The 18,087-nt window shown below is 37.7% G+C and overlaps 1 protein-coding gene across 1 annotated transcript; it reads left to right on the plus strand.

Moving 5' to 3' along the window:
- The first annotated feature begins 12,550 nt into the window (after window positions 1-12,550).
- Window positions 12,551-15,033, plus strand: LOC111725319 (small integral membrane protein 30). Its single transcript, XM_023513223.1, has 3 exons — window positions 12,551-12,563; window positions 12,923-13,027; window positions 13,485-15,033. Exon 3 carries the CDS (start codon window positions 13,514-13,516, stop codon window positions 13,691-13,693), a length of 180 nt encoding a protein of 59 aa, XP_023368991.1. The 5' UTR covers window positions 12,551-12,563; window positions 12,923-13,027; window positions 13,485-13,513; the 3' UTR covers window positions 13,694-15,033.
- Window positions 15,034-18,087: the final 3,054 nt, after the last annotated feature.

Here is an 18,087-nt window from a genome sequence, read left to right on the forward strand (position 1 = left end):
CTATAACAAACTATAGACAGGCTTTCTCCCTGAGGCTTTTGCATTCAGTGTCCCTCTCACCAGAAAACCCTCCTTACCACACTCCTGCCTTTAATAGAGCTGATTCTGACTCAGCTTAAGGGATTCTGCTCAGACAGTAATTCTTCTAGCATGCCTTCTATCCCACCTGCCTTGATACACCCATAGAAACTGACTGTCATCACCATTGTGTTCACTTTTAGTTTCCTCAACATAACAGTAAGTATTTGCTGGAAAAAAGAGAAAATCCAAGCCATTTTTTTCATGACAGGTTTAGATGTAGTCCTTGATGAAAATTCCAAGATATTAAAAGCAAATCAAGCTTCTCTGCTCTGACATCCCACATTTAAATCCTTGGACACACATACAACCATATACCCAGGCCATTTAATTCTAAAATGGGGTTTAATCAATGGGGCCCTAATTTCACTGAAGCCAAGTACTAGTAATAGAAAAATAATTTCTATTATTTTATATAATAAAAATATATTTCTACTATTTTATATAATATTTCTATTATTTTATATAATTTAAACTCATCTAGAAAGCCAAGGCCTGAGTTTGTCAAGAGAGATCTCTCATTTTATTACTATAAAAATTCGCTTTCTTAGTTTCAGCACCATCCCAGGGGCATGACACTGGCCAAAGGGCAATCAACTACTTTCTCCTCACAGTAGTTAGTGAATTACCTGGTTAACACAGAGTAGAACATCACACAGCCCTAAGATGCTGAGTGTTATCTAAATCTAAACAAGTAAAATAACTGGAAACAAATTTAGTTAAAATAAACCTTACCACTTTCTCAAATGATTAATACAAAACCAGTTTAAAAAAAATACTCCTAGAATTCACTTAAGGTGATGCAAAACTTAAGAGTTCATAGTGTTAAAGCTTAATTATAAGCCAGCTGACATCCAATTATCTGTCTAATTAGAAGAATCTCTTTAGTAAAAAATTTAAGGTTCAAGTCTCAGATACAACATCTAAGCTACAGTTTTGACTGTGAGAGGCAGGAAAAGAGACAAAGTGTGAATATTCTCTGCTTACTCTGATGGTCCAGAGGTAACAGGTATGGTAAACACGGTTCTAATGAACTTTTCAGCCGTAGAAGCCACAAGGATTCACCCTCCCTGCCAACCTACAATTCTTTGTCCTGTATGGTTGACCGCAGAAAGTTGTCCTACCTTATCAAACATGGTTAGCAGATCCCTCTTCAGGGTAAAAGCATTCTCCCCCCAACATTTGGGACCTTAATTTCACTGTGAGTCAACTTCTCTCTCTACACAATCTTCCTTTTCTCATTTCCTTATAGGCACATTTCTGGAGAGCATTTCTCAGAAAACCTTCACATGCAACACTTCATCTCAGAGTTCTACTTTCAGGCAACCTAATCTAAAACTGAAGTCAGGAATGGTATAAGGCAAATATAGTAGCTTTCTAGTAGTTCTGTGATTTTCTGAGTAACTTAGTGTATTAGTCTTGGTCTTCCACTGGAGACATGAACCTATTCACTGAGGCAGAGGCAAAATCTAGAACATAATCCATCACTTATTAGCTCCAATTCCATTTAATTGCAATAAAATTTAAAAACCAACTCAATTGATATTAAAATTCATCTGATTTCATCATTACTCAATTGCAAGAGGGATAATATTCCAGATGAAATTCTAATTGAAAAAGCAAACAACAACAAAAAAAAGACAACACCAGGTATAGTGGCTCACACCCATTATTCTAGCCTTCTCAGAGGCCAAGGCAGGTGGATTGCTTGAGCTCAAGAATTCAAAACCAGCCTGAACAACAGTAAGACCCTGTCTCTAAAAATAGCCAGGCATTATGGCAGGTGCTTGTCCCAGCTACTTGGGAGGCTGAATCACTCAAGCCCAAGAGTTTGAGGTTGCTATGAGCTGTGATGCCACAGCATTCTACAGAGGGTGATAAAGTGAGACTCTGTCAAAAAAAAGGAAGGAAGGAAGTAAAAGCAAAAAACAAAAGGAAAATAAAAAAGATTTGTCCATAACAAATCGCCATGTTCTCAGAGATATGGGAAATGTATTTTGTTGACTTATAAAGACCCAGTTAGGCCTTTTCTGATGAAAATAAAAAGAATAATTGCTATAGCATCTATTTTCCATGTTCTCGATCTCTTAAATTCTCCTTTGGAAATTAATGAGTGGTTGCCATGGAATCAACCAATTCTTTTATTCCATCCACTTCTAAATCCACAAAATACGAAAGGGATCTAGGTTTGGACATTTTAGGGTTTTGTTGTTGTTTTAGTAGCACCACTTTTAAGAGTAGAAATAAAATCAGTAGATGTACCTGACTGTGGCCTTCTTTGTCCAAGTTGATGGAAACTCAAGCTTCTTTTCTAAGACATATAGATACAAAGAAATCTCTTAAATAGACCACAGCACAGCAATGAAAAACTGGTTATGTGCTTCCTTTTTTAAGAAAATATAATTTTTATATATAGATAGAAGTTGCTACACAGGGAGAAAAAAGGAAACTTTCTCACAAAAATGAATCTTCTGGTTTTTTAGGTAGAAAGTTCTAGCAAATATAAATGCATCACTAACTTAACCATGGTTTTGTATAACTGAATGGCAGGGCCATTGGGGAAAGGAACAGATGCCAGTGGGGGCAGAGGCCCATTCTTCTTTGTTTTCTGAGAGCCTGGGACTCTAATACTGAATTGCAAGTTAGCTTTAAAAGCAGGTGAATCTTGAACTCTACCTGGATCTGAGCTTATCTTGTTAAGTCCTCTTGGGACACACTGCCAGTAGAAGAAGCCACTAGATTTTCTCTCCTTAACTTCCATCAGAAATCCATCTTCAAGACACATCACATTTGAAAGCTTGATCAAGCTTATATCTTTATGCTCAGATTATAAACCTTTTCTGGTCTAAATAAAATATACAGACTCTATCTTTCTTTTCATCTGTTTACTTTAGACTACTTGACAGTTTATGAAATATTATCAATTATGCCAGCTGATGGTAAAATATGAACAATACTAATAATCTACCATATATTTATGTATACATAAATATTAACAACATATTAGCCAAAATTTTCCTTTTGGCAATAGGAAAAAAATCCATTTTTACTCCCAACTTCAAGTAAATAAAGATAGAAATTCTTAAATACCAAGAATAAAGCCTTCAGACAGATAAATAACAGTGTCTCAGAGACTCTTGAAACAAGCCCTTATAATGAGCACCAGACAGCTAACATAGGACTTGGGGGTAGGTAGGAAGAAGATATAAGAGAGTCAGAGAATTTTAAGTTCAGAAGAAAGCTTTAAGGACATCTTAATGCAACCGTCCTTTTGAAGTCTGAATCATTTCTACAACATCCTGGCCTAGTGTTCATTAAGCTACCCTTCTGACTGATCAAGAGTTCACTGCTCACCAAGGCAGCCAATTCCCTCCTAGAATATTAGAAACTTTTTCTTTATATTGAGCAAAAATATACCTATTACTTTCATCTTCAGGCCATCTAGAACAAGTCCAATTCCTCCTCTTTATGGACGCTCCTATGGGATGAGCCATTGAAAATGGCAGTGGTCTCTTTGAGTCTGCTTATTTATATTCTGTAGTCTTTCAACTATGTTCTTCAGCTAATGATTCTAGTCTCTTCATAACAGTAATATTTATTAGTGTTTAGTTAATTAATGTTATTAATTAGTTTATCAACAACAATTAGTTTATTAATGTTTCCCTTAAAACAACAACAGGCTGCTGGGCATGGCCTGCACTGCACAGAGAAAACCTTTCCTTTCCTTCCCTGTTCTGGATACTGCACATCACTTCCTGCAGCCCAAGTTAACACTCCTTGTTTAGGTGGCTACATCACATATGTTGATTCAAATGAAGTTTTATGTGAACTAAAACAAAGTTTTATGTGGACCAAAACTAAAGTCTTAGTTTTTAATTTACTCAATAAGTATTTATGGGAGGCCACTATGTGGGTATTATAATCCTAAGAACTGTCCGAGAGATCAGTGTGAGATAAGCAAAAGAAGCAAGATCCTGGGCCTAAGCCCCACTATATTCAGCTATCACTGTGTGGCTTGTTAGAGCTACTCAATTTTTATAATAGGATAACCATCTTGCTATTTGCTCGTCTCAGTTCCAAAGCATATGGATGGGCCTTCAGCCAGCAATTTAGAATACTAGCACTCCAGGATATCCAGCTCCCTTCCAAAAACCAACTGAGAGAAGAAATGTTTAGGGAAGATAGGTCCAAGGCTTTATATGTGAAATCTCTGGTTCGTGTTGTCACCAGATATGTACCTATTAGAAATCCACAACACAACACTTTGCTAATCGCCTTCACTGAGTTGCATGTAATACGTTGTAATCTTTGACAGAGGTTGTTACAAGAAATAACCACATGAAATTCATGACCACATTGTTATTTCTTAAAACTGACACCATTGTCCATCTTGTCACTCGTCTTTTTCAATGCTAGGAAAGGCTTTGTTTCCCCTGAGGAATCAGATGTTTCTACATTTCTAATAATAGAAATAATTACAATGGTTTAATCCATTTAAAAAATTAAGTGTAAAGAAAGAAAAAAAGGCTGTAGGAAATAATGAGAAAAATGCCATTTTTCTCATATGTACATGTGTGTACAAATAGCAAGAAATATTTCTATTTTCCATTATTTGTGTTTTCTATTTCAACAATAAATGTAAAGGGATCTATGAGAGTGAGATGATTAATTCCAATTGGTTTTTATTAAATAATTATTGCTATTTAAGTGTAACATTATTCAACTGTTAATGAATGTTTTTTCTTCCCAAATAATTAATCCCATTAAAATTATAAATCTTCTAAATGAACCTAAGAACTACCAGGGTAATAGGTTTTGAAGCTTCGCATTTTTTTAAGTAAACCCCCCATGTAACTGAGATACAAGTAAAACACAGAACTTGTGGGCTGAGTAACAAAATGGACAATATTTTCAGTTTCAAAAAATAACAATGCAGTCACGCATTCCATATGCTTATTTCTTGTAACAACCTTCTGTCGAAGATTAGGACAAATCACTCTGAGAATGTTATTCCAGGACCAATTTTGGATAACTTGAATAAATCCTGCCATTATTCTCTGGATCCTGTATTGTCTCTATAGGTCCCTTTTCAAGCCTGGTAACCAGGCTCGGCTCCCATAGCATAGTGGTTATGGCGCCAGCCACATACTCAGGCTGGTGGGTTTGAGCCTGGCCTGGGTCTGCTAAACAACAGCTGCAACAACAAAAAAAAAAGCCAGGCGTTGTGACACGTGCCTCTAGTCCCAGATACTTGGGAGGGTGAGGCAAGAGAATTGCTTAAGTCCAAGTATTTGAGGTTGCTGTAAGCTGTGATGGTACAGCACTCTACTGAGGGGTGACATAGTGAGACTCTGTCTCAAACAAACAAACGAACAAACAAAATGCCTGGTAACCAAACATAGGTAGAGCATTCTACTAAGGTTTTTACTGAACCAGAGCAGATGAAAGGATTATTTCCCTGCTCTTATATAGCACACCACATTCACTTTAATACATTCACTGGTGTCCACAGGCCTGCTCACACAGCAGAGCTTCATTCTAACTGTCAGATTGAGGTCAACTACTTATTTTGACTCTCCCGAGAAATGAGAGCGTAAAAATGCATTAAAATAGGTCCCAATCACAATCAGATGAAACTGTGAATAGCATTGTACAAGACTTTTTCCATATTCTACCTTCAAAATAAAGAATTTTACCTTAAATGAAAAATCTGTTAACCTCCCCCAGTAAAATTATTCTTCCATAAAGTAATGTGTTTTGATAATATTCTTTTAATTGTTTATAAAGACTTTTTGAATTCAAAACACCATCACTTTTGGAAATTCGACAGACAAGTAGTCTCTGTCATAATGGGAATAGATTGTCCAGGGAATAGATTTATAAACAATCAAAATATTACAGGCAAGAGTAAAGAAACTTTACTGTTATTCTCCAGCTCACCATTTCATAGATAAATAAATCATTTCATGACACAGAAACAGATGTTTACTACATAAAGTTCTCTACCTGGGCCATCTATGTGATTTAGCAAAGGAAATAAATTTAGAAATAAAAAAGTGACTGATCACTTACAATATATCAACTGAAAATTCACAATAAATGTCTACATAAAAGGTTCAAGTACTCATTCAAGTTTCCAAGATCAGTTTAAAAGTCACCATTTGCCAGATATTGCTTACCAATAAACTCTAGCCCTATCTAAATACATTCCTACACATCTAAATGGACTCTAGATAAAAGGCATTATCTAATGAACAAATTCAAGAGTCTTAAAATGAGGGATTTTACTCAGAAAATGGCCATACAGAAATTTGGTAAGTCTTTAGATTCAAGGGAGTCAGTTGGGGAGCCCTTAGTCCCTTAGTTAGGACCAGTTGGGGCATGATTCACTCTCCTCTGCTATTTGCATTTTCTATGCAAATATGACTGGTATGGCTTTACTTTTGTAAATTTCATGCTGTCCATCACCATGATTTCTAGCTCTTGATCATAGTGAGCACCTGATCTATATAGAGGAGTTAATATTTCCTTGTGGAACTACACATATTAAATTTTTAATATATTTTTGCAGTCACTAGTTTCAGCTCTTGACCTCTAGTAAACTTTTTCAAAGGATCTTTTTGACTTTCTTTCTAAATGTGGTATATCTGATGGTCTTCAGTAATTTCATGAAAGTTGAGATTTGCTGGCACACCACAATCTACATTCTTTGACATCTAATATCTGTGTAGATCAGTAAGTCTGCTTCTGAGCCTGGATCAGGCATACCTAAATTTGAGAAACACTTTTTGTACATATTTATTAAATCTAAGTCAAAATCAATTGGTGATTTAGTGAATACTAGCATTCTCTCATTTACCAATCTAAGGCCTAGAGGAAAGTACACAAACATTAACAAGCCCCTAAATAACCAGGATTAGGTTTCCTAAATGACCCACAGAGCACTTTATTTCAAAGAAAATTAAAATGGCATTTGATTTTTGTTGTTGTTGTTGTAGTTTTTGAGACTGAGTTTCACTATGTCACCCTCAGTAGAGCGCTGTGGCATCACAGCTCACAGCAACCTCCAACTCTTGTAGGCTTAAGCAATTATCTTGCCTTGGCATCCCAAGTAGTTGGGACTACAGGTGTCTGCCACAACACCTGACTATTTTTGTTGCAGTTGTCATTGTTGTTTTAGCTGGCCCCAGGCCGGGTTCAAACCCACCAGCCTTGGTGTATGTGACCAGTGCCCTACCCACTGAGCTATGGGCGCCAAACCTAAAATAGCATTTGATCTTGTGGACATTTTCCACACAACAGTATGTGGAAATGATTGAAAGTACAGATTTTTTTCAGATTTCCTGGATTCATATCCTGACCCTACCACTCAATAGTTATGTAACCGCAGATAAGTTACCTAACTATACCTCAATTTCCTCTTTGGTAAATAGTATTTACCTCAAAGGATTATTTTAGGGAGCAAAGAGGTTTATATTTGTTAATGTGTAAAATTGTTCCTGGTACATATTAGTCATTACTTTAGGTGTTTGGTAAATATAAATGTAATTGATTTTACCTCATGTAGCATGAAACTATGTTTTCTCAGAAAATCTTTTTCTCCATAATAAATACTTGTTCACCCTCCCCTGCTCCATGACTTTAAATTTCTTTGTCCAGTAAACTCAATAAATATTATTTGATCAGCTGCTCCTATGTCTCTGAGAGTTCTAGTCTGTTCCTAATACTACTACTACTTATACGTAACTTATTAAAACATTTTACATGTCACTCATTTAATCTGCATTGGCAATTCTATAAAGAATGGTGATTTCCTCATCACAGAAGAGAAAACTCAAGTTTCAAGAAGTTAGATAATTTTCACTGTTCACAGAGTTAATACGTGGCAGAGGTGAATTTGGGGTCAACTACTGATCATCTCCAATGACTATACCATTATAAAGAGATAATGTCACAACTTGTCAAAACTAGAAATTTATCCCATCCAGGAACTCTGAACCTACTCCTGGAAGCCCAGCAATACTGCATATAAGTAAAATTTCAGTCTGTCACACCTGTGAGTGGGGTGCTTCTGCCTTCCTGGACACCACAGTCTCAAATGAATGACTGGTTCTCACAGATAACTGAGGTTCATTGGTGGAAATCAGAACCATGTATCTAACGAGGTCTAGATGGTACCTGGAATCATTCCAAAAATGACTTTTTTGTACCTTTCCCACATAATGCTGGCACAAGAGGCACCCACCTCAGTGGGTGCTTTTTTTTTCTGCAGTAGCTGAATAGCTCTGAAAAGTAGGTCTTATCCCATCCTGTTAGTCTAATGATTAGCACTAGGATAATATTCTCAGTGATGAACGTCCTATTTATGACAGGAAATAGTATCTCTGGGTTGGTCTTTGTTAATTGTGAAGCTCTAGTAAAATGTTTCCACCCACTTGGCGCGGTTCAGTTGCTAAGGACACGTACCAGCAGTCACTACAAGATCCTGATGTTGGCCTCTCCTGCCTTCTCTGATGGATCCCAGAGGTGCCTGCCTTCAGGATACCAATGACTCACTTCTAACAGTTAAAATATGAGCAAAAGCCACTTGTTTTTCTCTACCAGTTTTTGATAACAACTAACTTGGGAAATTTTATATTCTACTGCTCAGATAAGTGACTAGTGTTCTTTGTCTCTAAATGTAATTGGCTACCAGTGATCTCTATTTCAGCGAAAGATGGTATAGACTCAGATTTCCTTGAATTGAAAGACTAAATTCTGAATCCAATAGCCCTAGATACTAAATGCCAAAAGTACAACTACAGAGAAGCCTGCAGGAGTATTCACACAGCTTGTGGGGGAAATGGAAGATGACATTACTTCAGAAGGTTCACGGTTTATGTTGCTACCAGAGACGTTCACAGGCAGAACTTACAGCTAGCAGACGCTGGGCAGAGGAGAAGCTGCTTTACTATTACTACTAAGGAAATTACGATCTTTTTTAGAAGGGAGATCACTCCTGTACAAGATAGCAGTTATTGTTGTGGTCAGTGATCTAAACAGAATATCTAATCTGGGTTACAGCTAGTAAACACTGAAATGGAGTACAGTTATGTTAAAATAAAACAACAGGCCAAGTCAAAGGAATGAAGATTATCATCTTCATTTTATTCCAGACATTAACCCCTGCATCTGCATCCATTAGTACTGGTAAGCACTGGGAGGACATTTCCAATTACAGTATACATCACGAAGTAATGAAAACCATTTATATAAACTTTGACTTATAAGTCGAAGAAATACTTTAAAAAGAAACAAAAATGAGTTTTTTTATGAAAGTAGTTGGCAAAATAGATAAAGTTCCTTCCTTCAGGGAACGCAAGCAAATGAGTTCTAAGTAAGGTTTGTAAAAAGTACCATGTTTAGGGTGGTGCCTGTGGCTCAAGGAGTAGGGTGCTGGCCCCATATGCCAAGGGTGGTGGGTTTGAGCCCAGCCCCGGTCAAAAACTGCAAAAAAAAAAAAAAAAATAGTACCATTTTTATTCTCTTCAGGCAAAGAACACAAATGAAACCAAGACTAACCAAGGTAAACATCTCATTTGACACCATGGGGAGTGCCATCTCTTCAGAGAAATAAAAAAATATTTCCTTCTGTCCTACTGGCTTTGCAATTAATTACCCTATAATAGTCTATTAAGAGTAATACATTCCTTTGAGCCCCTAAGTCTCAATTATTATAATTCCCTCATTAGCAAAGCTTCTGACATTGCCTTTTCCTTTGCTGCAACTTATGAAAAGAGCACTACAGAGTCACAGATTATCTCCTGTATTTAGAAATAGAATTCAAAAGGAATTAAGAGTGTTTGTTTCCTTGTTTTTCAAAAGTTTTGTTTGGACAGCATTAGAGATCACTCCAGATGAATGATTTCTGGATACTATTCACCCATCTCTAGCCCCACTCAACAATATATGTTCAAAACCTCTTGGACCTAATATGGTAAATAAATGATGTGACACTAGCTGCATGGAGAATATGTTTTCAATATAAATGTAACCCCAAGCAAGCATGAAAGGATGATTTTTCTACCACATCAGTCATGGGCTTTAGAAGAATAGAGAAGTGTTTTCCAATCAGCCCTCCACCTGCAGCCCAGACAGCCTAAAATGCTTACTCTTTATTGAATGTTTACTTTAGCATATTAGTCTACCTATTAAACTCATAAAAATACGCATAATATAATTTTGGTAGGTGATAGGGACCATGAGGAAAAATTAAAGACAGGAAAGTGAATAGAAGGTGATGGGAGAGAGATTTTTTGTGAAGTGTTCAGAGAAGGAGGTGACATCTCAACACAGCTCAGGTGATGATGTTGAAAAAACCACCACCCAAAAGTCCATGGGAAAAGTATCACCAGCAGAGAAAAAAAGCAAGCACAAAGTCAACAAGGAAAAGTGAATTAACATTTAAGAAACAGCAGAAAGGTGAGTAGAAGTGGGATGGAATGAGGATGAATGAGCAGTGGAATAGCATTAGCAAGGCCAGTGTGGCTAGAATACGTAGGGATTTGTAGGGTTTGATGAGGAGCTCAGATCACGTTCTAATGTGATAGACTTGCAGAGTTTCAAGCAAAAGAGTAAATGATCTGATATTTTTTTTAAAAATGATTAGTTAGGGCAATAAAGAGAAAACTGAGAATCGTAACACCATCCAAGTCAAAACTTAGTGCTGTAATGAGGCATACAAAAGGATACACAGTACTACCTTTGTTAAATTACCTGATTAGAGAACTCCCTAATCAGGTAAAAAAGTTAACCAATTTTAAACATGCTTACATCAACTTCTGCCACTCTTTTTCAGATGGCCAAGTCATTAATTGATCTCTCAATAAAGCAATTTTTTAAAAAAGCATCTTATCATCTACAGACTGTTTAAACTTAAAACCAAACCATTATCTTTAATGTTAATACACCTTAAAACAAGTCTGTAATGACACTGACTTTAGCTAACTGAAATACACATGTAAGAAAAAATAAAGTCCCAAAATGTTTATCCTGGAATACAAAAAAAAAAAATTTGGAATCCATAAAAAACAGTTCCTATTTCAAATATAAATGATTAGGAAGATACAAACCAAAAAGTAGCTCAAAACAAATGAGCTAATTAGCAGCTCTTGTTAATCAAGTTTATAAAGCAATACTGACATTATTGTGCAATTATCCTCAGATTTCCAATTTGCCAGTCACCTTGGTTTGGTTTATTTGGCATCTCCTGACTTTCATAAAACTTTGTTGGCACATTTCTCTAGTCATATCAGTAGTAGTAATAGTAGTAGTAGTAGTAATAATAGTAACCAGCGTTACTGAGCACCTGCTGAGTGTATGTGAGGAGCCAGGAATATAAATCTTTGTTATCAGTCTAAGAGACTAGAGATGTGTAAGTAAAATAATAATCAGCAATACAAGAATACATGCTAACTGTGGGCACTGAACTTAATGCCCCGTAGTGTCTGACAAACAGAACCAAAGGGAATTTCTGACAGGGCAGATGCTTTTACCCCATCCCTCATCATCAGTAATTTATAAAGCAATAATTAAAATTATTATTATGATTGCTAGTAAAAATTTATTTACTACTTATTTGGTAAATAAATTGCTAAGTCAGCAAACATGAAAAAGTTCAGAACAGATAGCTAAGAAAAGTTAGTTAGGACTTCAGTTATTAAACTTCAAGAGAGTTTTACATAAGCATACAATTAATTCTTGGTTTGTAGTTTAAGAGTAATAACTACATATTTTCACAAATTTTGGAAAGAGTTGGGTTGGGAGGATCTGATAACATGGCCAGAAGGAATCACTGAAGTGCACTCTTGAACAGAGAAACTCAAAACTCTAGAACGGGAAGCAGGCGTAACAGATCTTTTGCCATAGGGCTTACCCCATTGTTCCTAAACTTGGTTTTTGCACTACGAATGATTTTAACATTTTCCAAAACGCCTAATAAAACGTGCTTCCCCACCACCATCAGTTTTAAAAAAAAAAAGTCACAGGGCATAGTTGGAAGATGGTAACAGGGATTTCCCGGCTTTGGAAATGTTGGAAACAGCGGATTTTAAAGCATCCACAACAGATGTTCCTGCTGGATTTCTCCATCCCCGATGTCAGGTTTTCATTTCAGGGGAAGAAAAACACAGAATTTCTGTACGCCTTGAAACCCCATACACTTGCGAGTGTACCATACACTCGCTGTCATTTCTTTACCTGATTCTTTAAGTGAGTTTTATACAAATGCACTAACCCATTCATTTAACAGTCAAACGCCGGGCCGTGTGGGAAAGCCGGGCCAGTTTGCTCCTCTCCCCTCCGCCGGGGCCTGACCGCCGCCCTCCCGGCCGGTCGTGGGGCCGCGCGCGGGTGCATCCTGGGAGTCGCCGCAGCGGGAATTCTGGGAAATGTAGTTTGTCGACTCCGCCCTCCTCGCCATTCCTGTAATGGCTGCTTCCTGGAAGGTAATGTACGAACTTGTCTCCAAAGAATACTTTGATCGCCCTAGTATATTTGTAAAACAAGGGCACATTTGCACCTTGCCGGGCCAAAGTAGGGTTTCGTCTCCAAATATTAAAGTCAAGAATTGGAATGAAGTTGTCTCTCAGTTCGGTTTATATTGCTTTTCCTATGTTGGTGAACTGAGCAACTTTCAGTCTAGTTCCCCCTCGGACAAGCTGTTTTCTGTACTCATTCTGTACCGATTCTTCTCCCTTGGGTACAACCTCTCCGCCCTGGACTGACGCTAGCTGCCTCTTTAAAATAATTATAACAATACTAATAGTTAATTTTTAAATCCTTCTCCCCCCACTCCCCATAATAGGCTGTGTCACGTGGAACCTCTTAGCCTTAACATCCGTTCCGGAGCGCCAGAAAAGGAAAAATTTCAAGTCCGATAGAATTATTATATATATAAACCATTTCCTTGGTAAGTCTTAATTCCCCACAACTTAACAGAGTTACATATTGTGTGACTTTTGCCAGATTTTTTGTGTGCATTTCCTGAGTGGGAGAGACCCCAAGAAAATGTAGTTTTTACCAACTAGCCTATTTGAAGTGTCCAAGTGCGGTCTTGTGCATTTTTTTCCTGTTAATTCTTTACTCTGTACTTCGGTTAAACTTCTGTTTGGTTGATGCACACGGTGGTTGGTATTACTGTGGAAAAATTGCTGGGGTTAAGGCAGTGTGAGATGATTAGCCTCAAATGACTGTCTTTAAGTACTTTTTACTTCCCTCAAGTTTTCTCTTCGGTAAAATGAAAAGATAGGTTTGAAATGAGTTATAAAGTCTCTAAAAGATTGGATGGACTGTTACTTGTCCATATTATCATTTGAAAAGAAAGGAATTTTTAATTGTTCCTTTTAATTTCCGTGTTTCATTTCTAGGAACCTTCAGCCCTCAAGATCCCAACATCATGCCTACAGTTTCAATACAGTTGATCTTAGTCCTCACTTCACTGCTGTTGGTGTTGCCTGTTGTTGAAGCAGTGGAGGCTGGAGATGCCATCGCTCTGTTATTGGGTGTAGTTCTAAGCATCACAGGCATCTGTGCTTGCTTAGGGGTATATGCTCGAAAGAGAAATGGGCAAATGTGACTTTGAAGGATCTCCTGAATCAAACCTTGCCATAAAAACCTTTGTGCTGTTGAGACTAAACATGAGCTTTAGTGTCTGAAGGTTTCCAAGAAACAGTAAATAGGAGAGTTTCAAATTCTTTGTTGTTTCCCTTAAAATGGGAAGAAATTGATACATAAATGGGAAAAAAATGTTTTCTTTACAAGTTATACACTAAATAATTCAGCCTATACTTTATATGTGCTGGTTAGAAAGGGGGTCAAAGAAGTAAGATGGTTGAAATTTCCATAAGTAATTCATAGTTTCAGGATTTTCAAAGCGGGTGAGGCAGGAAGAAGGAAGCTTTTGCCCAGAATCCAAGGAAATCTCCACTGTTAAGTTATAGTCACTGCCTCCTGAATTGTTGAGAAGTCTTTTCTCCTTATTTTTATTATACTTTTGTTTTATCACTCAAATTAATATGGTATTTAGATATCACATTTATCTCTGGATAAAAAAACATTTAGAAAGATGTATTCAGTATATCTAATATTGAAATAGAAAAAAAGATTTAATGCAAAAACAAAATCCTGTATATTAACATTGAAATGGAGAAGAGATCTAATTTGAAAAAGAAACAAACTTTATATTAACTGATTAACATCTCTATGATGAGAAGTACTATATTAAATATAAACCCATTGTGTTGTAAGTTGATGTCTGGTGTCCATTTTTTGCTTATTTTGGATTATTTTTGTGTGGACTTTCATACAGATAATAAGCTAAGCAGAGAAGCCTTATCTTAACTGATCATACTAGCTTGAAGAGACAAAATCAGTGAAAAATGAGAACCAGTCTCAGGCTCCACCCAAAGCAGCTAGATCAGAATCTGCATTTGTTTTTCAAAACCAAAGATGATTTGTGTGCACATTATAAGTTTAAGAAGACTGCTTTAATGTGCTTGAGCCCAAGAATCATTTCAGGCACTGAGATGAAACTTACAAATTCCCAGATCCCTCTTCTGGTTGTATAGTTAGTTGTGAGTTGGAGCCTGAAACTATTTAAGCAGAGACTTCAGTGATTCACTTGAGTCTGCAATTTCAGCCAGCATAAAGTAGTCTGAAGAAGTTAAACGACTTTATCTACTTCAGGGTTTCATAGGAAGTAGGCAGGCAGTTTTTTTTAATTCATTTTCTAATCTTTACCTCCCAAGAGGACACTGGGAACCTCAATTTCATCATTAAGATAGGCAGCAGCAACCTAAAATCCTGTTCATGGTGTATTTCTCCAAGTGTGAGCTGACCTGGCCTTCTTGAAAGATCTGTTAAAGAGTATAAGGAGTGAGGGAGGGCCACATAATAAAGACATGGAAAACCAATGGACTTCTTTTGTCATAACTGTTTCGTTTTTCCACTAGAGAAAGCACTAACATTCCTTCTTCAAATAAAATGGCAGTTGCATTTTCTGTAATTAATAGAACTTGATTGTGCATGCTTTTTTTTTTTTTTTTTTTTGAAAGAAGGAAAAGGAAATGGTGCAGATTATAAGACAGTTGTTTTACAAACCAGACCATTGGTGCTGATGATGAGAGCCTGCTGCTGCTTCTTGCGGGTCTGAACTTTTCCATAGAAATGGGAGAAATCAAAGCTAAAGTGCATTTTAAAGCAGCGCAGTAATCATTTAGTCACCTCCAGGTACTATTTTTAAAATGTTCAAAATAAGACTTAGAGCAAACATTCTTTAGTGAACATGTATTCTGCAGATGCCTAAAAGGAATTAGAAAACTATTTTCCATTTTCTCCTTAAAAGCAGAGAACTCTCCCAAGATGGCATGCAGAAATTTTGGTACATGGGGAATACCTGCTCTAAAAATAGTCTCATTTCTCAAGTAGCTGGGCTGCGTTACATAGTTTTGCCTGAAAAGAATAGAAACTTTCACACTGTCTTAACCTTTGTTAAGCCACAGGTTCCTTTGAGAATCTGGTGAAAGCTATTACCCTTTTCCCTACCAAAATGCTCATGCATATTGGTATTTTCTGATTAATTTAGAGAGTTTTCAGGCCTGAAGCCCGTCTAAGATCCTTCCCATTCTAGAATTCCTTGATTTGTTGTGAGGGATAATACCTGCTATGGACAGGTATTGCAGGAATGGGATTGACACACGTTACAGCAGGAATGGGATTGACACACGTCCCTTGGGTACCTACAGCCATTTGTAGGTACGTATGGTTTGGGGGGGGGGGGTTTGTTTTTTTACTTTTTTGAGACAGTCTCACTTTGTTGCCCTCGGTAGGGTGCTATGGCATTATAGCTCACAGCAATCTCAAACTCTTAGGCTTAAGCAATTCTCTTGCCTCAGCTTCCCAAGTAACTGGGACTACAAGTGCCTGCCACAGTGCCTGAATATTTTCAGAGAGGTGGGGTCTTGCTCTTGCTCAGGTTCATCTCGAACCTATGAGCTCATGCAATCCACCTGCCTTGGCCTTCCAGAGTGCCGGGATCACAGGCATGAGCCACCGTACCAGGCCTTCAATTTATATGTATCTAGTAAATGCCGGGTGTGTCTGTGTTAGCTCGTTTGAGTTCATTTAAAAAGGCAAAAGACTTAATAGTTGAAACCAACAGGTGAAGAATTCAAGGTCCTTGCCAATACTTAACATTTCTATTTTCTGTATCTTTCTGGTGACCCGCCAATTCTTCTAATGCTACAATTCAGTACCTTTCCCGCATTGTTTCTCTCTGACTGCTTTCATGGTTTTTCTTTACTTTTAGTTTTCAGAAGTTTATCATGAATCTTGGCGTGGATATCTTCAGGTTTATCCTGTTGGGGTTTCACTTGAATTTAAGTGTTTATGTGATTTCTCAAATTTAGAAATGTTCACTCATTATTACTTCAAAAAAAAAAATTCAGCTCTACCCTCCTTTCCTTCTAGTGCTCCAGTCACCCAATGCTAGATACTTTGTTATAGCATCTTCTGTTTCTTTGCTGAGACTTTCTGTTTTCTCTTTTGTTTCAAGCATGTCCACTGAAGCAACTTTCTGATGGCTCCTTCAAAATCCTTGCCATTTAATTCTAACATCTGTGTCATTTCAGTGTGGAGCATCTGCTAATTGTCTCTTGCTCAAGTTGAGATCTTCCTGATTCTTGTTATGATGAGTGATTTTTCAATTGACATCTGTACATTCAGGGTAGGTCTTGTATTTTAGCAGGCCTCCTCTGACACCACTCACTCAAGGGGGAGGAGGGTGCCTCTTCACTGCCAGAAGTCTAGCGGACGACTTCATTACTATTTCCCATGTTCCCTCTGCTGACACTGGGGGATGGGGTATCTTGGTACAGCAGGTGGGAGCTGAAGTCCAGCTTCCCCACGTGGTCACCAATAGCACCAGATTGGCAAGGAAACTTCTCACTACCAGCTCCTGGATATGAAAGTGCCAGATTTCCACCTGTCCTTCTCTGAGACCACTCCAGTGGGGAGTCTGAGACAACTCTTAGCTTGGTGAAGATGGAGGTCCACCTACTCTTTGCTGATGGTGGGAGTGAGACTCTAACTCTTTCTGTGGTGTTTGGAAGTTTTCTGTTTGCTAATCTCCTTTTCTTGTCCTTAAACTGGAGAGAATGGTCTTTTCTTGGTTGGTTTTTGTTATTGTTTTTGTCTAAGCCCATTGGTATTTTGGGGCTCCCAGCTTCTCCAACATCCAACTAAGATATAGGAGGGGGAAAAAATCTAGCAAGGTCACCACCACGTCGTTCCCTTAGTCTTTTGGTACCTCGCTGGTGTGCCTTTCCACCCTCCCCTCTTAACCATCGAACACCTTGTTTATAGGTCTACCAGTAAGCTCAGCTAGAGAGTATGACTAACAATCAAGAATACAGGAGTATAGAAGTTGAAGCAAATGGGCTGTATCCATGTTTTATCTCAGCATTGAGCTATAAGTGGCAGCTTCTTGAGAAACTGGCATGATGCCAAATGTCCCAGCCAGCACATCACAGACCCCTTCATCTTATCGGGCTCTCTAGGCTCTGCAGAAACTTACCATTTGTCATTGCCAACCAGGTGTATAGGAAAGGTGGGGTAGCTATGTAGTTTGCAGCAAACAATGGAGGGAGAATTCTTTGCATATGACCCCTCTCCCAACCAGAGGTTCACATATCAATCAGTCTCCTTGGTGGTACTGGAAGAGGAGTTAAGAGCCCAAGATCAGGAAACCAATAGGCCTCAACACTTAAAATGTTGTATTTCCCTAGTTACTTAATTTCCTTTGAATTTCTGTCTCTCTGTCTGTTAAGTGGGATTAATAATAGTATCTACCTCATAGGTAGATGAGGAATACATGAGGTAAGGTATAGGAAAGGGTTGGCATTCTAGATGTTGTTATTGTTGGTATTTGGAGATAGTTCCCAGAAGTCAGGATGGGGTGGGGAGGACTTTACT

The sequence above is a fragment of the Otolemur garnettii genome, unplaced genomic scaffold, assembly GCF_000181295.1.
Source record: "Otolemur garnettii isolate 467f Iridium unplaced genomic scaffold, OtoGar3 scaffold00037, whole genome shotgun sequence".
Classification (NCBI taxonomy): Eukaryota; Metazoa; Chordata; class Mammalia; order Primates; family Galagidae; genus Otolemur; species Otolemur garnettii.

What these genes read in the sequence shown, in the direction of transcription:
- LOC111725319 (XM_023513223.1), top strand. Translation starts at nt 13,514, where the DNA reads ATGCCTACAGTTTCAATACAGTTGATCTTAGTCCTCACTTCACTGCTG.